We start from the raw sequence: 24,700 nt of genomic DNA on the forward strand, positions 1-24,700 counted from the left end.
CATAGCTACATCTTAACCATCATCTTTCAGTTCAATCAATTTGTAGTGGCAGTCCCAGTGAAGGACTTGACAGCCCAGACTACACAGCGGAGGAGCAGGGAGAGGTAAACATTGCAAATGCTGGGGCCCTGCCCAAGCAAGGGGGGCACACTTGTGGGCGTCGCTACTGGCACTGGGCCCCTCATAGTACGGCGGTGTGTCTGACGGCGGGTGTGCACCACCACCGTCAGAGACACTTGATTGCACTATGAGGGACCCTGTGCCAGTGCCCACGCCCAAGAGTCGGCCTACCCACCTGTCCAGGGCAACGGCACTCGCACGGTTTCGTGCGCTAGGTGGTGACCCCAGCCATGGCGGGGGGCAGCCCAGTTAGGGCGGTTTACAAAGTGGCATATGTTGATGTGGGACATTCAGCTGCTGCAAAAGGCGAAATAGGTCAAGTTCGCGGAATAGGAGGAGGACCAAAGCAAGCCATTTTTCTGGCAACCTATGTGTCATCAAGGGAAGGTGGGACAAAATCCTTGGAAACCCATGCATGGTTCATTTTAATGAAGGTTAGATCATCCACATTTTGGGTTGACAGACGGGTCCTTTTTTCTGTTAGGATTGATCCAGCTGCACTGAAGACTCTTTCCGATACACTTGCAGCTGGGCAAGTGTGCTCCTGTAAGGCATATTGTGCCAATTCAGGCCAGGTGTCCAGTTTAGCGGCCCAATAGGGGAATGACCTGTGCGGGAGAACATCGATATGGGAGGAAAAGTAGTTTGTAACCATAGTTGACAACTGCTGTCTCCTGTCACTTTCCATCGATGCAGTATTACCAGTTGTGTGAGCGGTACTTGAAAAATCAGTCCACAACATTGTCATGAAACCCCTGTCTCCAACATCACTTCTGCTGTGTGCACCACGAACACCTCTGCCAAGCTGCCCCCGGCCCGTACGGCTCGTGTGAGAACCATCACCACTGCTGTGTGCTGGGAATGCCTCAACCAACCGGTTTACCAGAGTTGCTTGTTTATTAGCCAATATTAGGTCAAGGTTGTCCTGTGGCATGATGTTTTGTAATTTGCCTTTATAGCGTGGATCCAGGATGCTGGCCAACCAGTAGTCGTCATCGTTCATCATTTTGGCAATGCGGGGGTCCCTTTTTAGGATCTGCAAGGCATAATCTGACATGTGGGCCAATGTCAATGATGCACTGCGAATGCTGGTTAGTGGAGCACTTTCTGGCAAATCCACATCCCTCCAGTCACGCACAAACCCTGTACCAGACCTTGCCACGCCAACATTTTCACTTTCCCCATGAGATGCATCCTCCTCCCCTAAGTAATCATCCCATCATCATCCTCCTCCTCCTCTTCTTCCTCCACCTCGTCCAGTAGAGGTCCCTGAGCAGACAATGGCTGAATGTCATCAAGGATTCCCTCCTCCTCTTCCTCTTCGTCAACATTGGCTGCAGACGCCTGCTCCTTAAGGTGCGTCAAAGTTTGCATGAGCAGACACATAAGTGGGATGCTCATGCTTAGGATGGCGTCGTCTGCGCTTACCAGACGTGTGCATTCCTCAAAACACTGAAGGACTTTACAGAGGTCTTTCAGCTTCGACCACTGCACACCTGTCAACTCCATGTCTGCTCTCAAAGTGCCTGGCCGTGTATCCTCCCACAAATGCATTATGGCCTGCCTCTGTTCGCACAGCCGCTCAACCATGTGCAGGGTGGAGTTCCACCTTGTTGCAATGTCGATAATGAGGCGGTGGTTGAGAAGGTGGAGCAATCGCTGCAGCTTCTGCATACGAATTGAGTGTACAGGCGACCGGCGGATGTGCGCGCACAGTCTTCGCACCTTCTGGAGCAGGGCTGTTAACTCCGGATAATTGTTGAGAAAGCACTGCACCACCAGGTTCAAGGTGTGAGCCAAGCAAAGTATGTGGCTGAGTTTTGAAAGGGCTATGGCTGCCACAAAATTACGGCCGTTATCACTAACTACCTTGCCTGCCTCAAGATGTATACTGCCCAGCCATGACTCAGTTTGTCGCTGAAAATACTCGGCCAGCACCTCCGCGGTGTGTCTGTCGCCCAAACACATCATCTGCAACACAGCCTGCTGACGCTTTCCACTAGCTGCTCGATAGGGGGACACCTCATGTACAACAGTGGCAGCTGCAGATGGAGTGCTCGAATGACTGCGCTCTGTGGACGAGCTTTCGCTTCTGGAGGAGGAGGAGGAGGGTTGAACGCCTACAGCCAACTGTTTCCTATACCGTGGGCTAGGCAGCACTGTCCCACCACCACTGTCCCCTGTGGACCCTGCATCCACCACATTAACCCAGTGCGCAGTGATGGACACGTAACGGCCCTGGCCATGCCGACTGGACCATGCATCTGTTGTGAGGTGCACCTTTCCACTCACTGACTGCTTGAGTACATGGACAATGCGGTCTTTCACATGATGGTGGAGGGCTGGGATGGCTTTGCGAGAGAAGAAGTGGCGACTGGGTAGGTCATAGCGTGGTACTGCATAGGCCATGAGTTCGCGGAAAGCTGCGCTTTCCACCAACCGATAGGGCATCATCTCTAACGAGATTAGTTTGGCAATGTGGGCGTTCAAACCCAGTGTACGCGGATGAGAGACTGAGTACTTTCTTGACCTACTCATAGTCTCTGGGAGGGTGAGCTGGACTTGAGAACTGCATATGGTGGAACTAGCGGTGGACAGGGCGGCTGAGAGAGGGTTGATGATGGTGATGGAGTTGGTGTTCTTTCTGATGGCCTAGATTCAGTCTTTCGTTGATATAACAGTGGGATTCCCTGACTGCTTTGGCCTTGCAACGACACCTCAACATTTCCTGCTGTGCTAACCGGTGGGCTTACAGTGGGGGAAACAATGTAGCGTTGCTGACTACCTTCTTTGTGATCAGTTGCACATGTGGTACTTGAGGTTTGGTGTTGTGTCCACGCTTGCAAGTGCATGCTGGTTAAATGTCTAAGCATGCAACTTGTATTCAAATTTTTCAGATTTTTCCCTCGGCTAAAGGTCTTTGCGCACTTCTTACAGATAACCTTGGCCTGATCATGAGGATTTTGTTCAAAAAAGTGCCACACTGCACTCTTCCTACTTTGGAAGACATTTTGCGGCCTGGCACGCTGTGCTATTTTGACCGTCTGGACAAGCTGTAAAGCAACTCTTTTGATTTTTGGAACCTGTCTTTGGAGTGCTCCGGGCCTGCCAGATAACAGCTGTTGCGATGTCGATGTCTGCTGTGGATGCTCCTCCTCCTCATCTGAGCTATTGGAAGCAGCACCCTCTTCCCCCAATGGATGCCAATCTGGGTCAACAACTGGGTCATCCATCACCTCCTCTTCAATGTCATGTGAACCTTCCTCTGTGTCACCGTGTATGGTGGTATAGTATGCGGGAAGGGGCACCTGGGACTCATCAGGGTCAGAATCTGGCTCATTACACTGCGAGGACAATGTAGTGCTCTGAGTGAATGTACCAGCAGAATAATCTATCAGTGGCTGTGCATCAGTGCACTCCATGTCAGATTTATCTTGGCCTGGGTAATTCACCATTTCACTTGATAACCCAGGCATGGTATGTGAAAACAGCTCCATGGAGTAATCAGTTGTATGGCCTGCGTCATCCTTCAATCTTGGTTGGGGTGAAGGACACAAGGAAAGGTGTGGTTCATGAACATGAGCCTCCAATGACGACTCAGTGCTTTTATTTTTTACAACTGCAGAAGAGGAGGCGATAGAGCTGGAGGCTGAGTCAGCAATGTAAGCCAAAACTTTTTCCTGAAGCTCTGGCTTTAAAAGCGGTTTGCCAACTCCTAGAAAACTAAGCCTTCAAGGCCTTGTGGAGCCAGACGATGATGCAGGCTCAACACCTCCTGCATTCGGTCCTATTTTGCTTTTGCCACTACCATCAGATCCACCACCAACACCATCATTACCAGCTGGCAACCCCCGCCCAATTCCACGGCCTCTTCCACCAGCCTTCCTCATTTTTGGTAAAAATGTACACAAAATCCCACAAACTATATAGTAATGTAAAACAAGGTACAAGGTGTATATAGGACAGGGGAGATGTAGAATTTCTGAACACACTTGTGGACACTGTTGGATTGTGTGAGGCCCAGTGAATATCACACCGCTATGTCACAGTCTCAATGTCGCAGGTGTGAAAAATGTCACTATAGGACAGGGGAGATGTAGAATTTCTGAACACACTTGTGGACACTGTTGGATTGTGTGAGGCCCAGTGAATATCACACTGCTATGTCACAGGCTCAATGTCGTAGGTGTGAAAAATGTCACTATAGGACAGAGGAGATGTAGAATTTCTGAACACACTTGTGGACACTGTTGGATTGTGTGAGGCCCAGTGAATATCACACCGCTATGTCACAGGCTCAATGTCGTAGGTGTGAAAAATGTCACTATAGGACAGGGGAGATGTAGAATTTCTGAACACACTTGTGGACACTGTTGGATTGTGTGAGGCCCAGTGAATATCACACCGCTATGTCACAGGCTCAATGTCGCAGGTGTGAAAAATGTCACTATAGGACAGGGGAGATGTAGAATTTCTGAACACACTTGTGGACACTGTTGGATTGTGTGAGGCCCAGTGAATATCACACCGCTATGTCACAGTCTCAATGTCGCAGGTGTGAAAAATGTTACTATAGGACAGGGGAGATGTAGAATTTCTGAACACACTTGTGGACACTGTTGGATTGTGTGAGGCCCAGTGAATATCACACCGCTATGTCACAGGCTCAATGTCGCAGGTGTGAAAAATGTCACTATAGGACAGGGGAGATGTAGAATTTCTGAACACACTTGTGGACACTGTTGGATTGTGTGGGGCCCAGTGAATATCACACCGCTATGTCACAGTCTCAATGTCGCAGGTGTGAAAAATGTTACTATAGGACAGGGGAGATGTAGAATTTCTGAACACACTTGTGGACACTGTTGGATTGTGTGAGGCCCAGTGAATATCACACCGCTATGTCACAGGCTCAATGTCGCAGGTGTGAAAAATTTCACTATAAGATAGGGGAGATGTAGAATTTCTGAACACACTTGTGGACACTGTTGGATTGTGTGAGGCCCAGTGAATATCACACCGCTATGTCACAGTCTCAATGTCGCTGGTGTGAAAAATGTCACTATAGGACAGGGGAGATGTAGAATTTCTGAACACACTTGTGGACACTGTTGGATTGTGTGAGGCCCAGTGAATATCACACCGCTATGTCACAGGCTCAATGTCGTAGGTGTGAAAAATGTCACTATAGGACAGGGGAGATGTAGAATTTCTGAACACACTTGTGGACACTGTTGGATTGTGTGAGGCCCAGTGAATATCACACCGCTATGTCACAGTCTCAATGTCGCAGGTGTGAAAAATGTCACTATAGGACAGGGGAGATTTAGAATTTCTGAACACACTTGTGGACACTGTTGGATTGTGTGTGGCCCAGTGAATATCACACCGCTGTCACAGGCTCAATGTCGCAGGTGTGAAAAATGTCACTATAGGACAGGGGAGATGCAGAATTTCTGAACACACTTGTGGACACTGTTGGATTGTGTGAGGCCCAGTGAATATCACACCGCTATGTCACAGGCAGAAATTGGCTAGTGTATGACAAACTACAAGGTGTATATAGAATTGGGCAGAATAGGAATCTCCCTAGAGTGTAGGTCTGTAAGAACGGAACAAGTCCTCCACTTATCCTTACAGAGTCACACACAGATAGCTTCACTGTGGCCGTGATAACAGCCGTTACACGGTACTGAGAGAGGAGCGTGCACGTACACCGCTGTCCGGTGTCCGTAAAATTGTCAAGCTCTGTGTTTTTTAGGTATACGGACCGACACACGCTGTCTCTCTATAGTTTTGAATGTGATCAAACAGCAAATATACTTAACTGTTTGAAAACCAGACAAAACTAGAAGGTGGAGGTCTGTAAGAACGGAACATGTCCTTGACTTATCCTTACAGAGTCACACACAGATAGCTTCACTGTGGCCGTGATAACAGCCGTTACACGGTACTGTGTGAGGAGCGTACACTGCTGTATGGTGTGAAAAAATGCACGCTCAGTACCTCACCAGGACAAAAAAAAAATTGGATTGCTTTTAAAAATGCAGTTTGCAGAGCAGTGGGAAAACAGCAATGCAGCTATCTGGAAGCCTTATAAGGCAGCCTAACAACTAACACAGCTGATCCAGCAAAATATAGCCTCCACTTGCACTGCACACACAGTGACTCGTGTGTTGTACAGGCAAAATCGCTAGCTGCAGAAGCAGTTTTTGGTGTCTTCTTCCCTGCCTAACGCTCTCCCTACAGAATCAGCAGCAGCAGCAGCTCTCCCTATTCTGAGATCAGCATGAGTAACATGGCGGTCGGCATGAACGCCCTTTTATACCCCCTGTGACGCCCCCCAAAGCAAGCCAATCACTTGCATGCCCTTCTCAAAGATGGTGGTGACCCCTGCCTATGTCATCACGTTGCCCACAGTGTCCGTGGATCCTGATTGGCTGAAAAAGGGCGGAAAACAAACTTTTGAAACGCAACTTTGGTGCTAAAGTCGCCGAGCTCGTGGCCGACCTCACCCTAGGGTTGGGTTTCGTTTCATGAAACCCGACTTTACCAAAAGTCGGCGACTTTTGAAATTTTTCAACCCGTTTCGCTCAACTCTGGTAATGAGCAATAAATGACGGGAATAATCGGGAATGAAATTGTTATTAAATATAATGAAATCCCAGAACCTGACACTTCCCGGTATATATGGGCTTATATTAGAATCCCAATTACCCAACTGGAAAGATAAAAACAAAGGAAAAAGGGCGGAACAAAAAACCAAGCACCGAACACCTCATAACCCACAATGTAAGGGCAGAAAAATACAGCAAAATATAAGTTTCTATTCACACTGCAATATTAGTCACATGTGATGTGTGTCTCTCCCAGAAGAGAAGTCATCACAGCGTCATTCCCCGTAATAACCGTATAGAGGAGTAAATGATCGCGGAGAGAGCGTCCATTGTTAGAATAGTGGGGAGACACAGATGGGATCCAATGCTCCTGACTGTCCGGATGTCTAGAGGATCGTCACCATCGGAGAGTAAAGTGCAGATCGGCGATCTTGTGACCGTTGTATTATGGGGAGATAAAAACAAATAAGACACATTGAGATCAGAGAAAACTGTTTTATGTAATAAAGAGTGTAGAGAACGAATTCCACCAAACCCCCTATAGGAAAGGGGAGAAGCTGAGAACTTCATTTACACCATTGGGATGTAAGGGATTTAATTGCCGGATCCATTTACTTTCTAATTGTGACCAGTAGTGATGGGCGTACCCCCTGATGACCGATATCGGTGGGTTCTCCTGAGTTTTTTTGTAAAGTTTGATCTCGGGGCCGGAGATGACGTGAACTTGTGTCCGAACCCCGAGCTTGGACTTTATAGATATGGGATGGGGAGGGCTGTAAAACAAAGAATAAAATTAATAATAAACATTATAATTATACTTACTGGTCCAGCGACGCGTCGTCCCATCTCCCTGTATCCCAACCATATCTACTTCCGGGGCCGCTCAATAACTTCCGGCTTATTCACTCCACTGCTCAGCAATTTTTGGCCGGCGTTGGTAGTGTTCGTGCGGTGATGTCAGGGTTCACCCCAGTTCATGGGCTGAGCACCCAATTTAAGTGATCAAACAATAATTTAATGTCCACAATCGTAGTAAACAAAACGTTTCGTTCTTACATCAGTTACAGATTAAAGAACACTTATATTAGGTCAGGTGGACTAATATATTTGGTTGAAGATCAGTAGATCTAATGATCTTCAACCAAATATATTGGTTTATTTACTCAAGCTAAATGTCAATCTCCTCTCCATATTGGGGCAAGCTATACAGTTACAAGGAAAAAATCCCTTTTATTACCCTTTGTGCCAAAATAGTTAGGTGTCTTGGCTAAGTTACTTGTGACACATAAGAAACGGCTGTGTGCTGAATGTATTACAAAGATCCCAAAGAAGGAGCAGACCTCATTCATGGCTGACATGAGGTCTATAATTAGGGAAGACGCGCTAAGCACAGTTTCCAGTCCAGTTCTCCCTCAGACAGTACAGGTCATGTCCCGTCATAAGAGAGCCAGGTGGGAAACGGAAGTATCATCAGAGAAAGATGAACGTTCTTATGATCGGTACCAATATCTGGAGGGTGGAGAGGAAATGCCTCAGGTTCTCCCAGAGGAAAGGAATAAAGATTATTTCTCATCCGACGATACAGAACGAGTACAATGAAAACTGAGGAAGCACAAATGGCTCACTCAATACAGGATGAAATGTTTAGGGGCTGTGAACCCAGAGAAACAGAGTCTTTCCAGCTAACAAACACATTAGAGCCATGATAATGGAAGAGTGGGAAGATGAAAAAATAGCTAAAAATGAGACCCTCCTATTTACAGCGATTCTAATACTTTATAAAGGGGGGCTTATCATATCAGAGGTACAGAGAGGAGAAGTTATCTAGCCATATTACGGCCTATCACTCAGCCCGCCTTCCCGCCAAGGTTGGCACCCTAACATTGCGATATGGCGGCCACGCTCACTGCCGGTTTACACTCAATGACCTAAATACACCCTACATATATAGTGGTACGGAAAGTATTTAGACCCCTTTACATTTTTCACTCTTTGTTTCATTGCAGCCATTTGGTAAATTCAGAAAAGTTCATTTTTTTCTCATTAATGTACACTCTGCACCTCATCTTGACTGAAATGTAGAAATTTTTGCTAATTTATTAAAAAAGAAAAACTGAAATATCACATGGTCATAAGTATTCAGACCCTTTGCTCAGACACTCGTATGTAAGTCCCATGCTGTCCATTTCCCTGTGATCCTCCTTGAGATGGTTCTACTCCTTCATTGGGATCCAGCTGTGTCTTTTTAACTTTGTTTTTATTGAAAAAAAATGTTCCTACATATATCCATGCAGATAATGTTTGAGGCATATGTAACAAAACCTCCTCATTAGAGATCGCATCGGTACACAGAACAATAGATCAAGACAAACCTGAAAAACCGGGGAAGGGAAAAAAGGGAGAAGGAAGCGGGGGGGCAAGTCAAAAACAAGCATAATGTTTACCCATCAGACATCCAGCACCTGTCTAACCTTAAGTTCAGGACCCACTGTCACCAAAGTACACCCCAAACACCCCGAAGTGTCTATCCGCAGCGGTTCACCCAGAGACATCAGTGGACAGGTGTCTCCCCCAGTAGTAGTTGCTCCTGGTACCAGACTGTCGGCTGAGAACAGATCTTAATATTGCTGTGGATGCGTTGTGGCTGAGGACAGATGATGCTTTCCCAAGTTTTGAAAAAGGCCTGCACCCTTCCCTCTTTATGTAGAGGCCTCAACCCAGTCCATTTGAAGCAAGAACGACAGCTTCTCTAGAAAGATATTGAAAGGAGGAAAATAATATATAAAGTGCTCTCAGTGAGAGAAACAAAATAGGAATCTTGTGGGTATGATACCTTTTAATGGCTAACAAATAATAGTGAATGTTGTTACAAAGCAAGCTTTCAGGCTGATGAAGGGACATAAGCAGTCCCGAAAGCTTGCTTTGTAACAACATTCACTATTATTTGTTAGCCATTAAAAGGTATCATACCCACAAGATTCTTATGTTGTTTCTCTCACTGAGAGCACTTTATATATTTTTTTCTACTGGCTAACATGGTACCAAACCACTTTTTTCGTTTTATTGAAAGGAGGGGCATGGTCGTGGATCCATGTCTGTAAAATGGCCTTAGTACTGGCAGCCGCCACCCAATGCAGAAGTTTACGGGCCCCTGGAGAACAGGTGTAATTATCTGGTTTTAGGTATCCAAATATGGCCCATAAGGGTTCATCAGGAGCAAAGTTTGTCAGATGTGTGGCGGTGTATTGCCGTACTCTTTCCCAAAATAGTCTAATGACGGGGCATGCCCACAAGCAATGAAACAGGTTGGCTTCTGGGGAATGGTATATAAAACATTTAGAAGTTGTGCACAACCCCATTCTATGACCTTTTGTGGAGTCAGGTAAGAGCCGTGACAGATTTTCAATCTCATTTCTGGGAAACGGGCTGGAAGGAGGAATGTGTAGGCTGGGTCTAGAGCTTTCAGAATAGTGTCGCAGGACATGATGGGGTCTTCAGTCTGCCATTTTGTTACTGGAAATTGGAATTGTTCATAATCCAGAGCTGCATGGATGAATTTGTAATTAGTGGCTATTTGGCCAGATGGAGAATTAGATTTCGTGAGCCATCTAAGCACGGATGGTCTCCATTCATAGTCAGAAAGATGTGCTAACACTTTTGTTACATAGCTTTTACCTTGCAAGTATTGGAAGGGAGGGAATATGGCAGTGGGATATTTACATTTCAGCTCCTCTATTGAATCATAGAATCGTAGAGTTGGAAGGGACCTCCTGGGCCATCTGGTCCAACCCCCTGCTCAAAGCAGGATTCGCTAAATCATCCCAGTCAGATGTCTGTCCAGCCTCTGTTTGAAGACTTCCATTGAAGGAGAACTCACCACTTCTTGTGGCAGCCTGTTCCACTCATTGATCACTCTAACTGTCAAAAAGTTTTTTCTAATATCTAATCTGTGTCTCCTCCCATTCAGTTTCCTCCCATTGCTTCTAGTCTTTCCTTGTGCAAATGAGAATAAAGTTGATCCTTCTACAATGTGACAGCCCTTTAGATATTTGTAGACAGCTATTAAGTCTCCTCTCAGTCTTCTCTTTTGCAAACTAAACATTCCCAAATCCTGCAACCTTTCCTCATAAGACAGGGTTTGCAGACCGGTCACCATTCTGGTCGCTCTTTTCTGAACTTGCTCCAGTTTGTTGATGTCTTTTTTAAAATGTGGTGCCCAAAACTGGACACAGTATTCCAGATGAGGTCTGACCAAAGAGGAATAGAGGGAAATAATGACTTCACGTGATCTAGACTGTATGCTTCTGTTAATACATCCTAGAATTGCATTTGCCTTTTTTGCTGCTGCATCACACTGTTGACTCATATTCAGTCTGTGATCTATTAGTATACCCAAGTCTTTTTCACATGTGCTGTCACTTAGCCCTATTCCTCCCATTCTATATATGCTTTTTTCATTTTTATTGCCCAGATGTAGTACTTTGCATTTCTCCCTGTTAAAAACCATTGTGTTAGTTGCTGCCCACTTCTCCAGTTTATTTAAATCTTTTTGAATCCTCTCTCTCTCTTCTCTAGTATTAGCTATCCCTCCTAGCTTTGTGTCATCAGCAAATTTAATCAGTTTACCCTCAATTCCTTCATCTAAATCATTGATAAAGACGTTGAACAATACAGGGCCCAGGACAGAGCCCTGTGGTACCCCACTTGAGACATTCTTCCAACTGGATGTGCAGCCATTTACGACCACTCTTTGGGTTCGATCACTAAGCCAGTTATGAATCCACCTAACAGTTGCCTTGTCCATTCCATACTTAGTCATTTTTTCAATAAGGATTGTATGAGAGACTTTGTCAAATGCTTTGCTGAAGTCAAGATATACTATATCTACAGCATTTCCTTGATCCACCCAATCAGTGATACCGTCATAGAAGGAAATTAAGTTAGTCTGACATGACTTATTAGTTACAAACCCATGCTGACTCTGTTTAATCACTTCATTCTTATCCAGGTATTGACATACATGTTGTTTAATAATTTGTTCAAAGATCTTTCCTGGTATAGAAGTCAGACTCACAGGCCTATAGTTGCTTGGGTCCACCTTCTTCCCCTTTTTGAAGATAGGAACAACATTTGCTCTTCTCCAGTCTTCTGGCACTTCTCCTGTTCTCCAAGAATTTTCAAAGATTATGGAGAGGGGTTCAAAAATTTCTTCTGCTATCTCCTTCAGTACTCTGGGGTGTAATTCATCTGGACCTGGAGACTTGAATTCATTTAGGTTAGCTAAGTGTTTCCTCACTATCTTTCTGTTTATAGATATCCTGGATTCTTCTATTCCCTTAATAGGACAGTGAATAACAGTTGATGTTACATTTCCTTTCTGAGAGAAAACAGATGCAAAATAGGAATTTAAAAGTTCAGCCTTCTCAACATCCTGTCTTACCATTTCATAATTTTCATCCTGTAAAAATCCTATAGCATCTTTGACTTTTCTTTTACTTTTGACATATCCCCAAAATCCTTTATTATTGCTTTTGACATCTCTTGCAAGCCTCAATTCATTTTCAGCTTTAGCTGATTTGTGCCCTGCAGGTTCTGCAGACCGCATTATATTCTTCTTTAGATATGCCTCCCTCTTTCCATTTTATAAACATTTTTTTCTTCCTTTTTAGCATATCCGTCATTCCTCGGGGTGGACTAAGTGCTTAATAGATGTTATACCTTGGGAGTACCACTGGTAGAAGACAGGGTGAGAGTTCCCATTCTGAAAGTGGGGGTCGTACACACATGGCTCCGCTCCGTACACGCGGCTCCACTCCGTACACCTCGTATACAGGCATCTCCGCTCCGCACACCCCGTACACACAGGGCTCCGCTCCGTACACCTCGTACACACATGGCTCCGCTCCGTACACCTTGTACACACGCGGCTCGGCTCCGTACACCTCATATACAGGCAGCTCCACTCCGCACACCCCGTACACACACGGCTCCGCTCCGTACACCTCGTATACAGGCAGCTCCGCTCCGCACACCCCGTACACACACGGCTCCGCACACCTCGTACACACACGGCTCCGCTCCGTACACCTCGTACACACACGGCTCTGCTCCGTACACCTCGTACACACACGGCTCCGCTCCGTACACCTCGTACACACGTGGCTCGGCTCCGTACACCTCGTATACAGGCAGCTCCGCTCCGCACACCCCGTACACACACGGTTCCGCTCCGTACACCTCGTACACACGCGGCTCCGCTCCGTACACCTCGTACACACTTGGCTCCGCTCCGTACACCTCGTACACACAGGGCTCCGCTCCGTACACCTCACACACAGGGCTCTGCTCCGTACACCTCATACACACAGGGCTCCGCTCCGTACACATCGTACACACAGGGCTCCGCTCCGTACACCTCGTACACACAGGGCTCCGCTCTGTACACCTCGTACACACAGGGCTCCGCTCCGTACACCTCGTACACACACGGCTCCGCTCCGTACACCTCGTACACACTTAGCTCCGCTCCGTACACCTCGTATACACACGGCTCCGCTCCGTACACCTCGTACAGACACGGCTCTGCTCCGTACACCTCGTACACACAGGGCTCCGCTCCGTACACCTCGTACACACACGGCTCCGCTCCGTACACCTCGTACACACAGGGCTCCGCTCCGTACACCTCGTACACACAGGGCTCCGCTCCGTACACCTCGTACACACACGGCTCCGCTCCGTACACCTCGTACACACTTAGCTCCGCTCCGTACACCTCGTACACACTCGGCTCCGCTCCGTACACCTCGAACACACGCCGCTCCGCTCCGTACACCTTGTACACACACGGCTCCGCTCCGTACACCTCGTACACACAGGGCTCCGCTCCGTACACCTCATACACACACGGCTCTGCTCCATACACCTCGTACACACTCGGCTCTGCTCCGTATACCTCGTACACACGGCTCCACTCCGTACACCTCGTACACACACGGCTCTGCTCCGTACACCTCGTACACACACGGCTCCGCTCCGTACATCTCGTACACACACGGCTCCGCTCCATACACCTCGTACACACAGGGCTCCGCTCCGTACACCTCGTACACACTCGGCTCTGCTCCGTACACCTTGTACACACTCGGCTCCGCTCCATACACCTCGTACACACACGGCTCCGCTCCGTACACCTTGTACACACACGGCTCCGCTCCGTACACCTCGTACACCTCGTACACACACGGCTCCGCTCCGTACACCTCGTACACACACGGCTCCGCTCCGTACACCTCGTACACATACGGCTCCGCTCCGTACACCTCGTACACACGCGGCTCCGCTCCGTACACCTCGTACACACACGGCTCCGCTCCGTACACCTCGTACACACGCGGCCCTGCTACATCTACCCTGTAAACCCCTCCTGACCCCACACATAAACTTCCCCTCATCCAGCACCATGACAACCAGCACAGCAGAGTCCTGCCCACACTGAGGCCCCTGATCATGTGACCCCTGACTCCGCCTCTCCTGTGACCTCATCACAGGTCCTGTGTGCACAGAGCAGCTCTAGAAATCTCAGGCCTTGGGGGGTCTCACCAGACTTCGCTCTTTTCTTGCAGGGGCCGCAGTGGATTTCATCCTGGATCCATAGAGCTGAATAGAGGAGCGATGTTCCTTCACTCTGATGGTAATTGATGGTGACGTTTGTCCAACGTCCACGTTACCGAGTAAATCCCCCCAGGACTGCAGCCGGTAAAGTCCCCGATATCCACAGGTGTCCCCTCTAATTGGGGGAAAGGGATAGAAAAGCCTCTTATCCCGAGGGGAAACCCTGTACATGGAGACATCGGCCTCAGATCTCTCCTGTCCTGTTCTTCCAGAAAAGCCTCAAACTTCTGTGTGTGACTCAGAGCTGAGATCTAACGGGAGAGAAGATTCCAGTGCGGGGAAGACGGGAAACCTTCATATAGACGGCCGGTGGGGATGGAGGCAGTGACCTACTCTGGCCACATCTGTCTCTAGAGCCGCAGTAGAAGATGAAGATGTCGTCCTCACCATGAAGGAGTTATTTCTCATGTCGCGTGTAATGAATATCTCCTGCAGTATTGCTAATGCCGATTCCAGTGTCGGTAATGAGACGAGAATTAGCGTTATGGAAGATGAGTCTATGAGGAACGTGTTCAGCTGCCGACTCCGAGGAGGAAACTGCTTGTTGTCTGTGGCCTAAATATATAGGTTTTATTAGTAGATGTCAGGGGAGAAAACTAAACCCTGTAAGATAATAAATCTCCTCATATGTTTCCCTTATTATCTCCAGTAATTGTATTATTACACAGGATTCTTATGTTACATCGGATTATCTTCTTCTCATTCAGGTCTCTACAATATCGGATCCTCTCAGGGAAGATCTTCTACAGAAGAGAATTTTCCTGATTTCCCCATCAAGGATGGATATGGACAGAGACAAGATGGCGGAGAGGATGTTACACCTCACCCTAGAGATCCTCTTCCGTCTCACTGGAGAGGTGAGAGATTCTGATGACGTCACATTACATCATTCTTATCTATGGGAATAACAGATGGACAGAACTGGAGAGGTGAGGACTCTGGAAATGTCTAGAGTGAGATTTATTAATGTGTCTCTCCATAACCAGGATTACACAGTGGTGAAGAAGACCTCTAGTGATCGCTGTCAGGACCCTGTGTCTGAGGGATGGGGAAGACCCCTGAGCCCAATCACGGGGCCTCCACCTCACCCCCTGATCCATGAGGACATCAATGACCAGAAGATCCTAGAACTCACCTACAAGATGATTGAGCTGCTGACTGGAGAGGTGACACTGCTGGGAATGCTGGGACATTATACAGTAACACTATGAAGGGATCGGGGGGATGACGGTATCATTGTATGTGTCAGGTTCCTATAAGGTGTCAGGATGTCGCTGTCTATTTCTCCATGGAGGAGTGGGAGTATTTAGAAGGACACAGAGATCTGTACAAGAACGTCATAATGGAGGTTCCCCAGCCCCTCACATCACCAGGTAATAGACAGGACTAAATACACACGGCCTATAATTATCTGTATGTAGAGAATGAATTCAGTCCCTGTATGTGTTTCCTCCAGATCTATCCAGTAAGAGGACAACACCAGAGAGATGTCCCCGTCCTCTTCCTCCACAGGACTGTAACCAAGAAGATCCCAGTGCTCCTCAGGATCATCAGGTAGATGGAGAGAAGGTGTCAGGAGATCTCCCCTATGATGTGTAGACGGCTGTGAAGGTCTTGTGCTCAGTCTTGTTTTATCCACCAGTATTATATGTTTTATACTTGTGTAATGAGAACGTTGGAGATGGCAGGATTAGAGCTGATCATAGATGGGACTTCTCCATCTGTCGGTGACTTTTACAATATTTGTTTCAGGGTGAAGATCTGACCCATATTAATACTACAGAGACATATGTGAGAGATGATGAGTGGTGTAAAGAGGAGATTCCCACATATAACTACCCAGGTGAGTAGTGACCACTGAATGCAGAGAAGTCACAGATTCCTCTCAGTCACCGGCTGTGGCTGCTTTATCGGTGGTGTAGTCCGGCCGTATTACCATGATCACCATTTTGCCTCTAGATCACAACATTCTCCTCCACCCAAAACTGTTCAAATGACTTTGATACAGGAATGATATATATCTTTGTACCGTGTTAGCCAGTAGATAAAAGAATATTTAGAATTGAGAGTCCTCAGTGGTTGATACCTTTTAATGGCTAACTGAAAAGGTGGTAGCACATTGCAAGCTTTCGAGACTCCTCAGGTCTCTTCATCAGGCTAGACTAATGCAACATCTGAAAAATCACATATTTATACACAAAACAGCACAAAAATAATGCAACAGATAAGACAAGTAACATTTAGCAGAATTGTCATAAATATTGGAACAGTTTATAGATTAGGAGTGTGAAGGTTTTATTGCCCTCTGATTGGGGTCTGGTTCTGTGTTGTGTGATGACCACAGAAGGTCTGAAGAGCAAATTCCTTAATTGATGTAAAAAGACATAAATCCAAGCGACACATTCATTCCTGCACTGAGTGTGTCAAAAGTTGTCATAAATTTATACTCCCAGACCCTCCTGTCTCTCTGAGAGTTGAAGTTACCTTTTAATACAAGTAATTTAAGGTCCATCATGCTATGACCGGGGATACAAAAATGTTTTGCCACAGGTAGATCCCTTCTTTTTTCTCTTATTGTGTGGCAATGAGAATTCATCCTTGTTCTCAGTGTTTGCCCAGTCTCCCCACATACAGACCCCCCAGATGGACATTTAGTACAAATAATTAAGTACACCCCATTAGATGTGATGCAGCTGAGAGTACCTGGGATCTTGTAGTCCTGATGTGAGTTGGGATCTTTAGCTTGTCCGTGGTCATTATAAATGGACAGGTTTTACATTTTTTCTGGTTGCAAGGAAAGGTCCCTGCAGCTGTTGGAGAGGACAGGGAGCTTCTGACAATGATGCTTCTTAGATTAGGGGGCTGCCTAAAACACAGTAGTGGGGGGTCTGGAAACATGGATTGTAATCGGGCATCTTTTTGTAGTAAAGGTTGTAATTTCCGTGCCACTCCCCTTAGCACCTCCAGATTTGGGTTGTAGGTGACCACTAGAGGCTCCCGGTTATTTACATCTTTAGCTTTGTAATGTGGCAGGTGATTCCTTGACATTCTGGTGGCTCTTGTAATTTGGTTTTCTATTGTTCTTGGATGGTAGCCCTGACTCAAAAAGGACTTTCTGAGGCGACCGAGGTGTTTGTCTCTATCCATGGGGTTGGAACATACGTTATATGTTATATATTGTTAACGTATGATATTCCGATCACGCTCAGTAATGCAATACAATGAGTGCGTGGAAAACATTGGACTGCACTCCGATGACACAATGGAGAAGAGTTTGTTCTCCATCTTTTCCTCAGTGTTCTCTGAATCTCTCATCCTAGACAATCGGACCACACTGTGCTGACACTCGGGTCAGATCCTGATCCAAGTGTCAGCTGTACAGTATAATTGGCCGATTCTCTCAGATCAGAGGATATATATGGCCGTCTGCATTGGCCCTTAGAAATCCATGTAGCCGCACGCTCCGGTCCGAGTGCCGGTGGCAGTGCTGGGTGTTGTTTCTCGCATCACACACCCTAGTGTGACCCCGGCCTTAGAATGATTCTTGTACTCAGCGTTTGCAGGGTGCTGTAGCCTAGTGTTTGTATCTAGGGTATGTGCACACAGCTTTGTTTCAGGGGGCAGAGCTGCTTCAGGAAAGTGTCTCCGGTCTTTTACCTGAAGGCGCCATGTCTTTTGTGCCACCGGTGTCTTTTCTCGATAGTTTCTATTATAGTTGCAGGTGACAGAATGTGCTACTTGTATTAATGGCCTCAGTTTCCAAGCACTGAAGCAGATAAAAGACGTATCAGACGGAGCGGGTACAGCAATGTGGTTTTCCATTGCCGTGCACTAAGTTCATGTTTAGCGGCAGGTTTGTGGCGCTTCTTCAATCCGCCTGACAAAGATGTGTGCACATCCCCTTACCTTGGTTCTGCAGCCACAAAATACAGGCATCCCAGCATGAAAGCCATCTGTCCAGTCTCTGCCGCTTCTATAAGGAAGGCAAGGCAGCGATAAACTGGTTAATGAGTCACTACACATGGGCCGGTGATGGGTGCGGCCCCCAGACGGGAACTTTAGTGATTTTCACGTATGAAAAACTAAATGAATGAAAATCTTCTCCTATACATTACAGTGTTAATCCGCGCAGAGTGTGCACTGGGGCGATCTATGTGGGGCCTGTGATCGGCGCAGGTTCAGAGACTTGTGGAGGGGATTGTGTCTGTGACAACAATAAAAAACGAAAATGTCTCTGATTTTTATTGGGGAGACACAGTCTGCAAAAACATGAGCCTGTGAGCAGCACCATAGACTATAATGGAAGAGAACTAATGAAAACCACAGAGAGAACATGGACGTGAGAAACGGCCGTCTGACTGAGACTTTCCTGTCATTCCTGTGCTCCAGCATGTCCACGACCACCGACCAGCCATATACACATCAGTCAGTGTCCTCTACGGCCTGTTCACACAGGAGGACGCACTTCTCTGTGCACACAGCGACTGGTAATATGTTCTGTGCACGTAGCATGTCCTGTTCTCAGGAGAGCATGTCCTGTTTACCCCGAGCAATGTGCCACCAAGAACCTGGATTGTTAAGCCGTGACTAATAATCATTTTTCCTTCCATCAGGTGATTACTGACCTATTGAAATGAGCCGATAATCAGGAAGCCGCGCTCTTACAATCCCACATTTCATGATTATCGGCTCATCTAAAGTGGCCATAATTCAGTGGCTGTCAGCCCTGCAGATCACAACACTAAACGTTGTGATTGTAGGCCGCGGACCTGTATTAGACGATCTAGAGAGCAAGATTACAGAGGGTACAAGACGTGGGCCTGTGGTCTTACAAATGCCAGGGCTGAATTTCACTCCCAGTCCGGCCCTGGTTACACGGAAAATAAAGACACAGCCAGAATAAAGCCTTTTATTAGAAATAAAACTAAACAGTTTTCCTTTTTATTTAAAAATAACAAACACCGTTATACTCACCTAACGCCTATTTCCACCGAAGACCTCGTACTCCTGTAATAATAATAAAATAAAACAACACTATACCATATCTGTCTGTCGCTCTGTCCCACGCCGTAATCCATGTCTGGGGGATAATTCGTTTTCAACCTGGACGGTGCCACGATGCGACCATGCAGGCAGAGAACCACTGGTGAATGAGCTGCTGCAAGCGCAACATCATTAACCAGAAGTGACATCATCGAGGTTTCCAGCCAGGCTGAACCGCAGTGACCTCAGGACTGTGGGAATTAGCCAGTGATGAGGTCAGCACAGTTCAAGCTAATTCTCTGTGTTATTGTTAAATAAAAAATGAAAACTGTGTTTTGTTTTATTTCTAATATAAGACTTTATTCTGGCTGTGTCTTTACCATATAACTATAGTATTAATAATGGATAGGTGTCTTATAGACACCTCTCCATTACTAAGCCGTGGACTTGATGTCACCAGACAATACAAGGGTGACATCAACCCCACAAATATGAACTCCACTTGCCACCACTACAGGGAAAGTGGGAAGAGCCGAGCAAAGCACCAGATTTGGCGCATCTAATCATAGAATCATAGAATCGTAGAGTTGGAAGGGACCTCCTGGGCCATCTGGTCCAACCCCCTGCTCAAAGCAGGATTCGCTAAATCATCCCAGTCAGATGTCTGTCCAGCCTCTGTTTGAAGACTTCCATTGAAGGAGAACTCACCACTTCTCGTGGCAGCCTGTTCCACTCATTGATCACTCTAACTGTCAAAAAGTTTTTTCTAATATCTAATCTGTGTCTCCTCCCATTCAGTTTCATCCCATTGCTTCTAGTCTTTCCTTGTGCAAATGAGAATAAAGTTGATCCTTCTACAATGTGACAGCCCTTTAGATATTTGTAGACAGCTATTAAGTCTCCTCTCAGTCTTCTCTTTTGCAAACTAAACATTCCCAAATCCTGCAACCTTTCCTCATAAGACAGGGTTTGCAGACCGGTCACCATTCTGGTCGCTCTTTTCTGAACTTGCTCCAGTTTGTTGATGTCTTTTTTAAAATGTGGTGCCCAAAACTGGACACAATATTCCAGATGAGGTCTGACCAAAGAGGAGTAGAGGGAAATAATGACTTCACGTGATCTAGACTGTATACTTCTGTTAATACATCCTAGAACTGCATTTGCCTTTTTTGCTGCTGCATCACACTGTTGACTCATATTCAGTCTGTGATCTATTAGTATACCCAAGTCTTTTTCACATGTGCTGTCACTTAGCCCTATTCCTCCCATTCTATATATGCTTTTTTCATTTTTATTGCCCAGATGTAGTACTTTGCATTTCTCCCTGTTAAAAACCATTCTGTTAGTTACTGCCCACTTCTCCAGTTTATTTAAATCTTTTTGAATCCTCTCTCTCTCTTCTCTAGTATTAGCTATCCCTCCTAGCTTTGTGTCATCAGCAAATTTAATCAGTTTACCCTCAATTCCTTCATCTAAATCGTTGATAAAGATGTTGAACAATACAGGGCCCAGGACAGAGCCCTGTGGTACCCCACTTGAGACATTCTTCCAATAGATGTGCCTTTTCTGGGCAGCTGCGGGCTGTTATTTTTAGGCTGGCCCCTAACAAGCCTGAGAATACCATCCCCCAGTTGTCAGCTTTAGCAAGGTTTGTTGTCAAAAATGGGGGGACCCCATGCAGTTTTTTAAATGTGAGGAATACTCCCATCATCCGCTCCTGCTGTCACTGTTCTTAGCAGCAGGTGTAGGTTGATGGGAGTAATAGTCCCAAAAGCCGCCACCTGCTGTCATCATTCTGACTTTAATATAACTCTCATCATTCTCCCTGCCGACAGAGCAGAGGAGAATGATGAGAGCGTCTTCAGCACCTGCCGCCGGTGAACAGCGCTTACTGTAGCGCTTCTTCCCTTCCGACCGTCCATGTGGTACTGATGCTGCACACAGTTGTCACACATGTACCACAAGTATTACACACATGGACATCTCCGGTACCGGAAATATCAGGACGTGTGAACCCGGCCTTATACACAGTTCTCTTTAAATGCCGAATATTTCTTCTTGAAACTCATCTGACAGAAATATTGGACCTTACGATAGTATAGATTGTGACGTCACCGAGCCCCATACTCTAATTACCCCAGAGAGGTTTCACCACTAGCTGCTCATTTATTACTGATGAAGACTGTTGAGGTTGATCATTTCAGTAGTTCCTAATCAGGCCCCATTATTAATATCTGACGTGTGTCACTTTATGTGGTGATAAGTTTGGAATTCTTCACAAAGGATAATAGAAAACAAATGAATCTTACAAATTATTTTCCAGCTTCGCACTATACCCTACATACAATTGTACACTAATGTCTGGGCACATGGAAGTCTTCAGAAGGGAAGGAGCGCCATTTAGCTATTTAGCTCCCCTGATGAAGCCGCATGGGTTGCGGCGATACGCGTGGGGTATGATCCTGGGTGTAGCACCCACTCGGTTATAGCTGTATTTTCACTGCGACCTTATCATTGGTTGCTCTGGAGTAATTTTTGTGTGGTACAATTGAATATTGGATTGTGGGCATTGGCCATATTGCTGTTGGCTTATTATGGCCTGTGTGCCCTAACCAGTGAATATTTAGGGACACATGAATGGAATTATTTCATGCAGTGATTGTGCAATATTAGGGCCCTTGGTCTCCATGAGCAGGTTTATGGGGTGGTTGTTGTGATTTATTGCAGTGAGGTTGGACCACATGGTTGATATACAGGTTATTACAGCATAATCTATAAGTGTGATATGCCATACTTCACTGTTATATATTGTGGGATGCTTCATATGTTTTTATTATGTTTTTAATTGTATTGCTGCATCAATAAAACATTGTTTTTGTACTGGTTCAGTGTGCGCTATTTGCAGTGGTTCTTTTTCTTCTCTTCTCATGTTTATTATTCCACTGTTGCTGCACCTAAACCTTCATTTATATATTTGTGATTGGTACAGTTGGTGCGCCCCATTTTTGTTATATATATTTAGCTATTTGAATGCAGATCTAGCTGGAATAGTTTACAGACACAATGTATTGGGAGCTCTGTTCATGGTCACCTGGCAGCTCAAAAGATGTCCCCCATGAACATGCTTGGCTCTATCTTCTCTACTCTCCATATCCCAAGGATTGCCTTGCTCATCGCCCTTTAACACAATTACAAGGATCTGGACTTACACTGGGACCCCTAGGCTTGGACCATGGTGTTACCTGCTATTCTGTGGTGTTAGATGGTAAGAATAGTCAGGTAGCTGGGTCAGAACCAGAAGGACAGAATACAGAATCAGAAGACACAAGAGTAGTCAGTAAACGGGCCACTGTCACAACAGGAAACAAATACACAAGCCGCAAGCTGAGCACAGAGGACTGAACCAGAGGAGAACAGCGCTGTATCTGGCAGATTCCGGCCATGTGCCTTGCACTTTAGTAGGGTGTGGTACTTTCCAATTGGCTGAAGTAGGGAGCAGATTACTCCAGCTGGACAGCAGGAACAGATCCCAGATGAGATTGGACACACCATATGCAGAAGCCCTAATATAACTAAATGACAGAAACCAGAATAGTAGAAATCCCCATAAAGTGATTCCATTTTATAAATTAATTCACTGAGGGTTATAATCCTTAGGAGGAGTGAATATTTTGACTCCACAGCCACTTTCCGGAAATTAACACGCAGTGGATGTTGGAGAGTGAAAATTACACATTTGCCATTTTCTTACCCAGCACATAGTGCCCAGATTGTGCTCCAGGAGACACCGCAAATTAAGTGGGTTCTTCTCACTATAATATTACTAAATACAGGGATCCTAAATATTGTTTGCGCACACTGCAAGACTCCGAAGTGAGAGCGGATTTCACTGGATTGGTTTATGGAAACCTTGTTGCTTTTCAACAGCCTTTGAGCCACTAATAGTGTGGGAACCTCTGTTTTTCCATTGACAGATGATGGACCTGAGTGGGGACTTGTTTTTTGTGAGATGAGAATTGGTATTATTTTCGCCTACATAACATTGATTGGTTTCTTTTTATTCGATATTTGGGAGGCAGAATGAACCAACAGTTGAACACCACACACTACTGGCTCATCCAACAAGGTTTTCTATTAGACTGTGAACTGTCATTGTTTTGTAAATTTAAGTTTTTGTTACATAAACTGTCCATAAAAATATCAAGTGAAGTAGAAATGTTCAAAAATATAAAACTCAAGGATATTTTATTAAAAAGTACTATTTTATTATGTTAGCAGATGACTGTACCAGGAGATCAGAGGGACAGCTGACATCTTCAGTTTTTAAATCTGATGATCTTAATATCCTACAAGATACAAATGAAGTGATTGCTATTACTCCAGATATATCATCATCCATTCACAGCAAAGATCTGTCATCTGATCCTATGAAACAGGTCCCATCTTCTGATTCATTACTGACTACTAAGGAAAACCAAAGTCACAAAAGAGGCATTAAAAAACAAACTGCTCCTAACGCAAATCAGTCATTTTCCTGTTCAGAATGTGGGAAATATTTTACATCTAAATCACATTTTGTATACCACCAGAGAATTCACACAGGGGAGAAGCCTTTTTCCTGTTCAGAATGTGGGAAATGTTTTAATCGTAACTCAAAATTGGTTAGGCACCAGGGGACTCACACAGGGGAGAAGCCTTTTTCCTGTTCAGAGTGTGAGAAATATTTTAATCAGAAATCAGACCTTGTTGTTCACCAGAGAATTCACACAGGGGAAAAGCCTTTTTCATGTTCAGAATGTAGGAAATGTTTTAAACAGAAATCAGAGCTTGATAGTCACCAGAGAATTCACACAGGGGAGAAGCCTTTTTCATGTTCAGAATGTAGGAAATGTTTTAAACAGAAATCAGACCTTGTTGTTCACCAGAGAATTCACACAGGGGAGAAGCCTTTTTCATGTTTAGAATGTTTGAAATGTTTTAATCGTAACTCAACATTGGTTAGGCACCAGAGGACTCACACAGGGGAGAAGCCTTTTTCATGTTCAGAATGTGGGAAATGTTTTATCCATAAAGGGAATCTTGTTAGACACCAGAGAACTCACACAGGGGAGAAGCCTTTTTCATGTTCAGAATGTGGGAAATGTTTTAGCCAGAAAGCGCTTCTTGATCGCCATCAGAGCAGTCACACAGGGGAGAAGCCTTTTTTATTTTCTTAATGTGGTAAATATTTTACTTGGAAATCAACTGTTAATAAACATCAGCGATGTCACATATGGGAGAACCCTTTTTTGTTCAGAATGTTGGAA

General features: G+C 45.6%; 1 protein-coding gene across 1 annotated transcript; it reads left to right on the forward strand.

Moving 5' to 3' along the window:
• Nucleotides 1-8,165: 8,165 nt before the first annotated feature.
• On the forward strand, nt 8,166-24,663 carry LOC141082443 (uncharacterized). The gene is made up of 3 exons (XM_073566384.1): nt 8,166-8,327; nt 16,164-16,254; nt 23,673-24,663. Exons 1-3 carry the CDS (start codon nt 8,166-8,168, stop codon nt 24,608-24,610), a joined length of 1,191 nt encoding a protein of 396 aa, XP_073422485.1. The 3' UTR covers nt 24,611-24,663.
• Nucleotides 24,664-24,700: the final 37 nt, after the last annotated feature.

Source organism: Dendrobates tinctorius, unplaced genomic scaffold (assembly GCF_039654945.1).
Source record: "Dendrobates tinctorius isolate UK_male_01 unplaced genomic scaffold, ASM3965494v1 ptg000017l, whole genome shotgun sequence".
Lineage (NCBI taxonomy): Eukaryota > Metazoa > Chordata > Amphibia > Anura > Dendrobatidae > Dendrobates > Dendrobates tinctorius.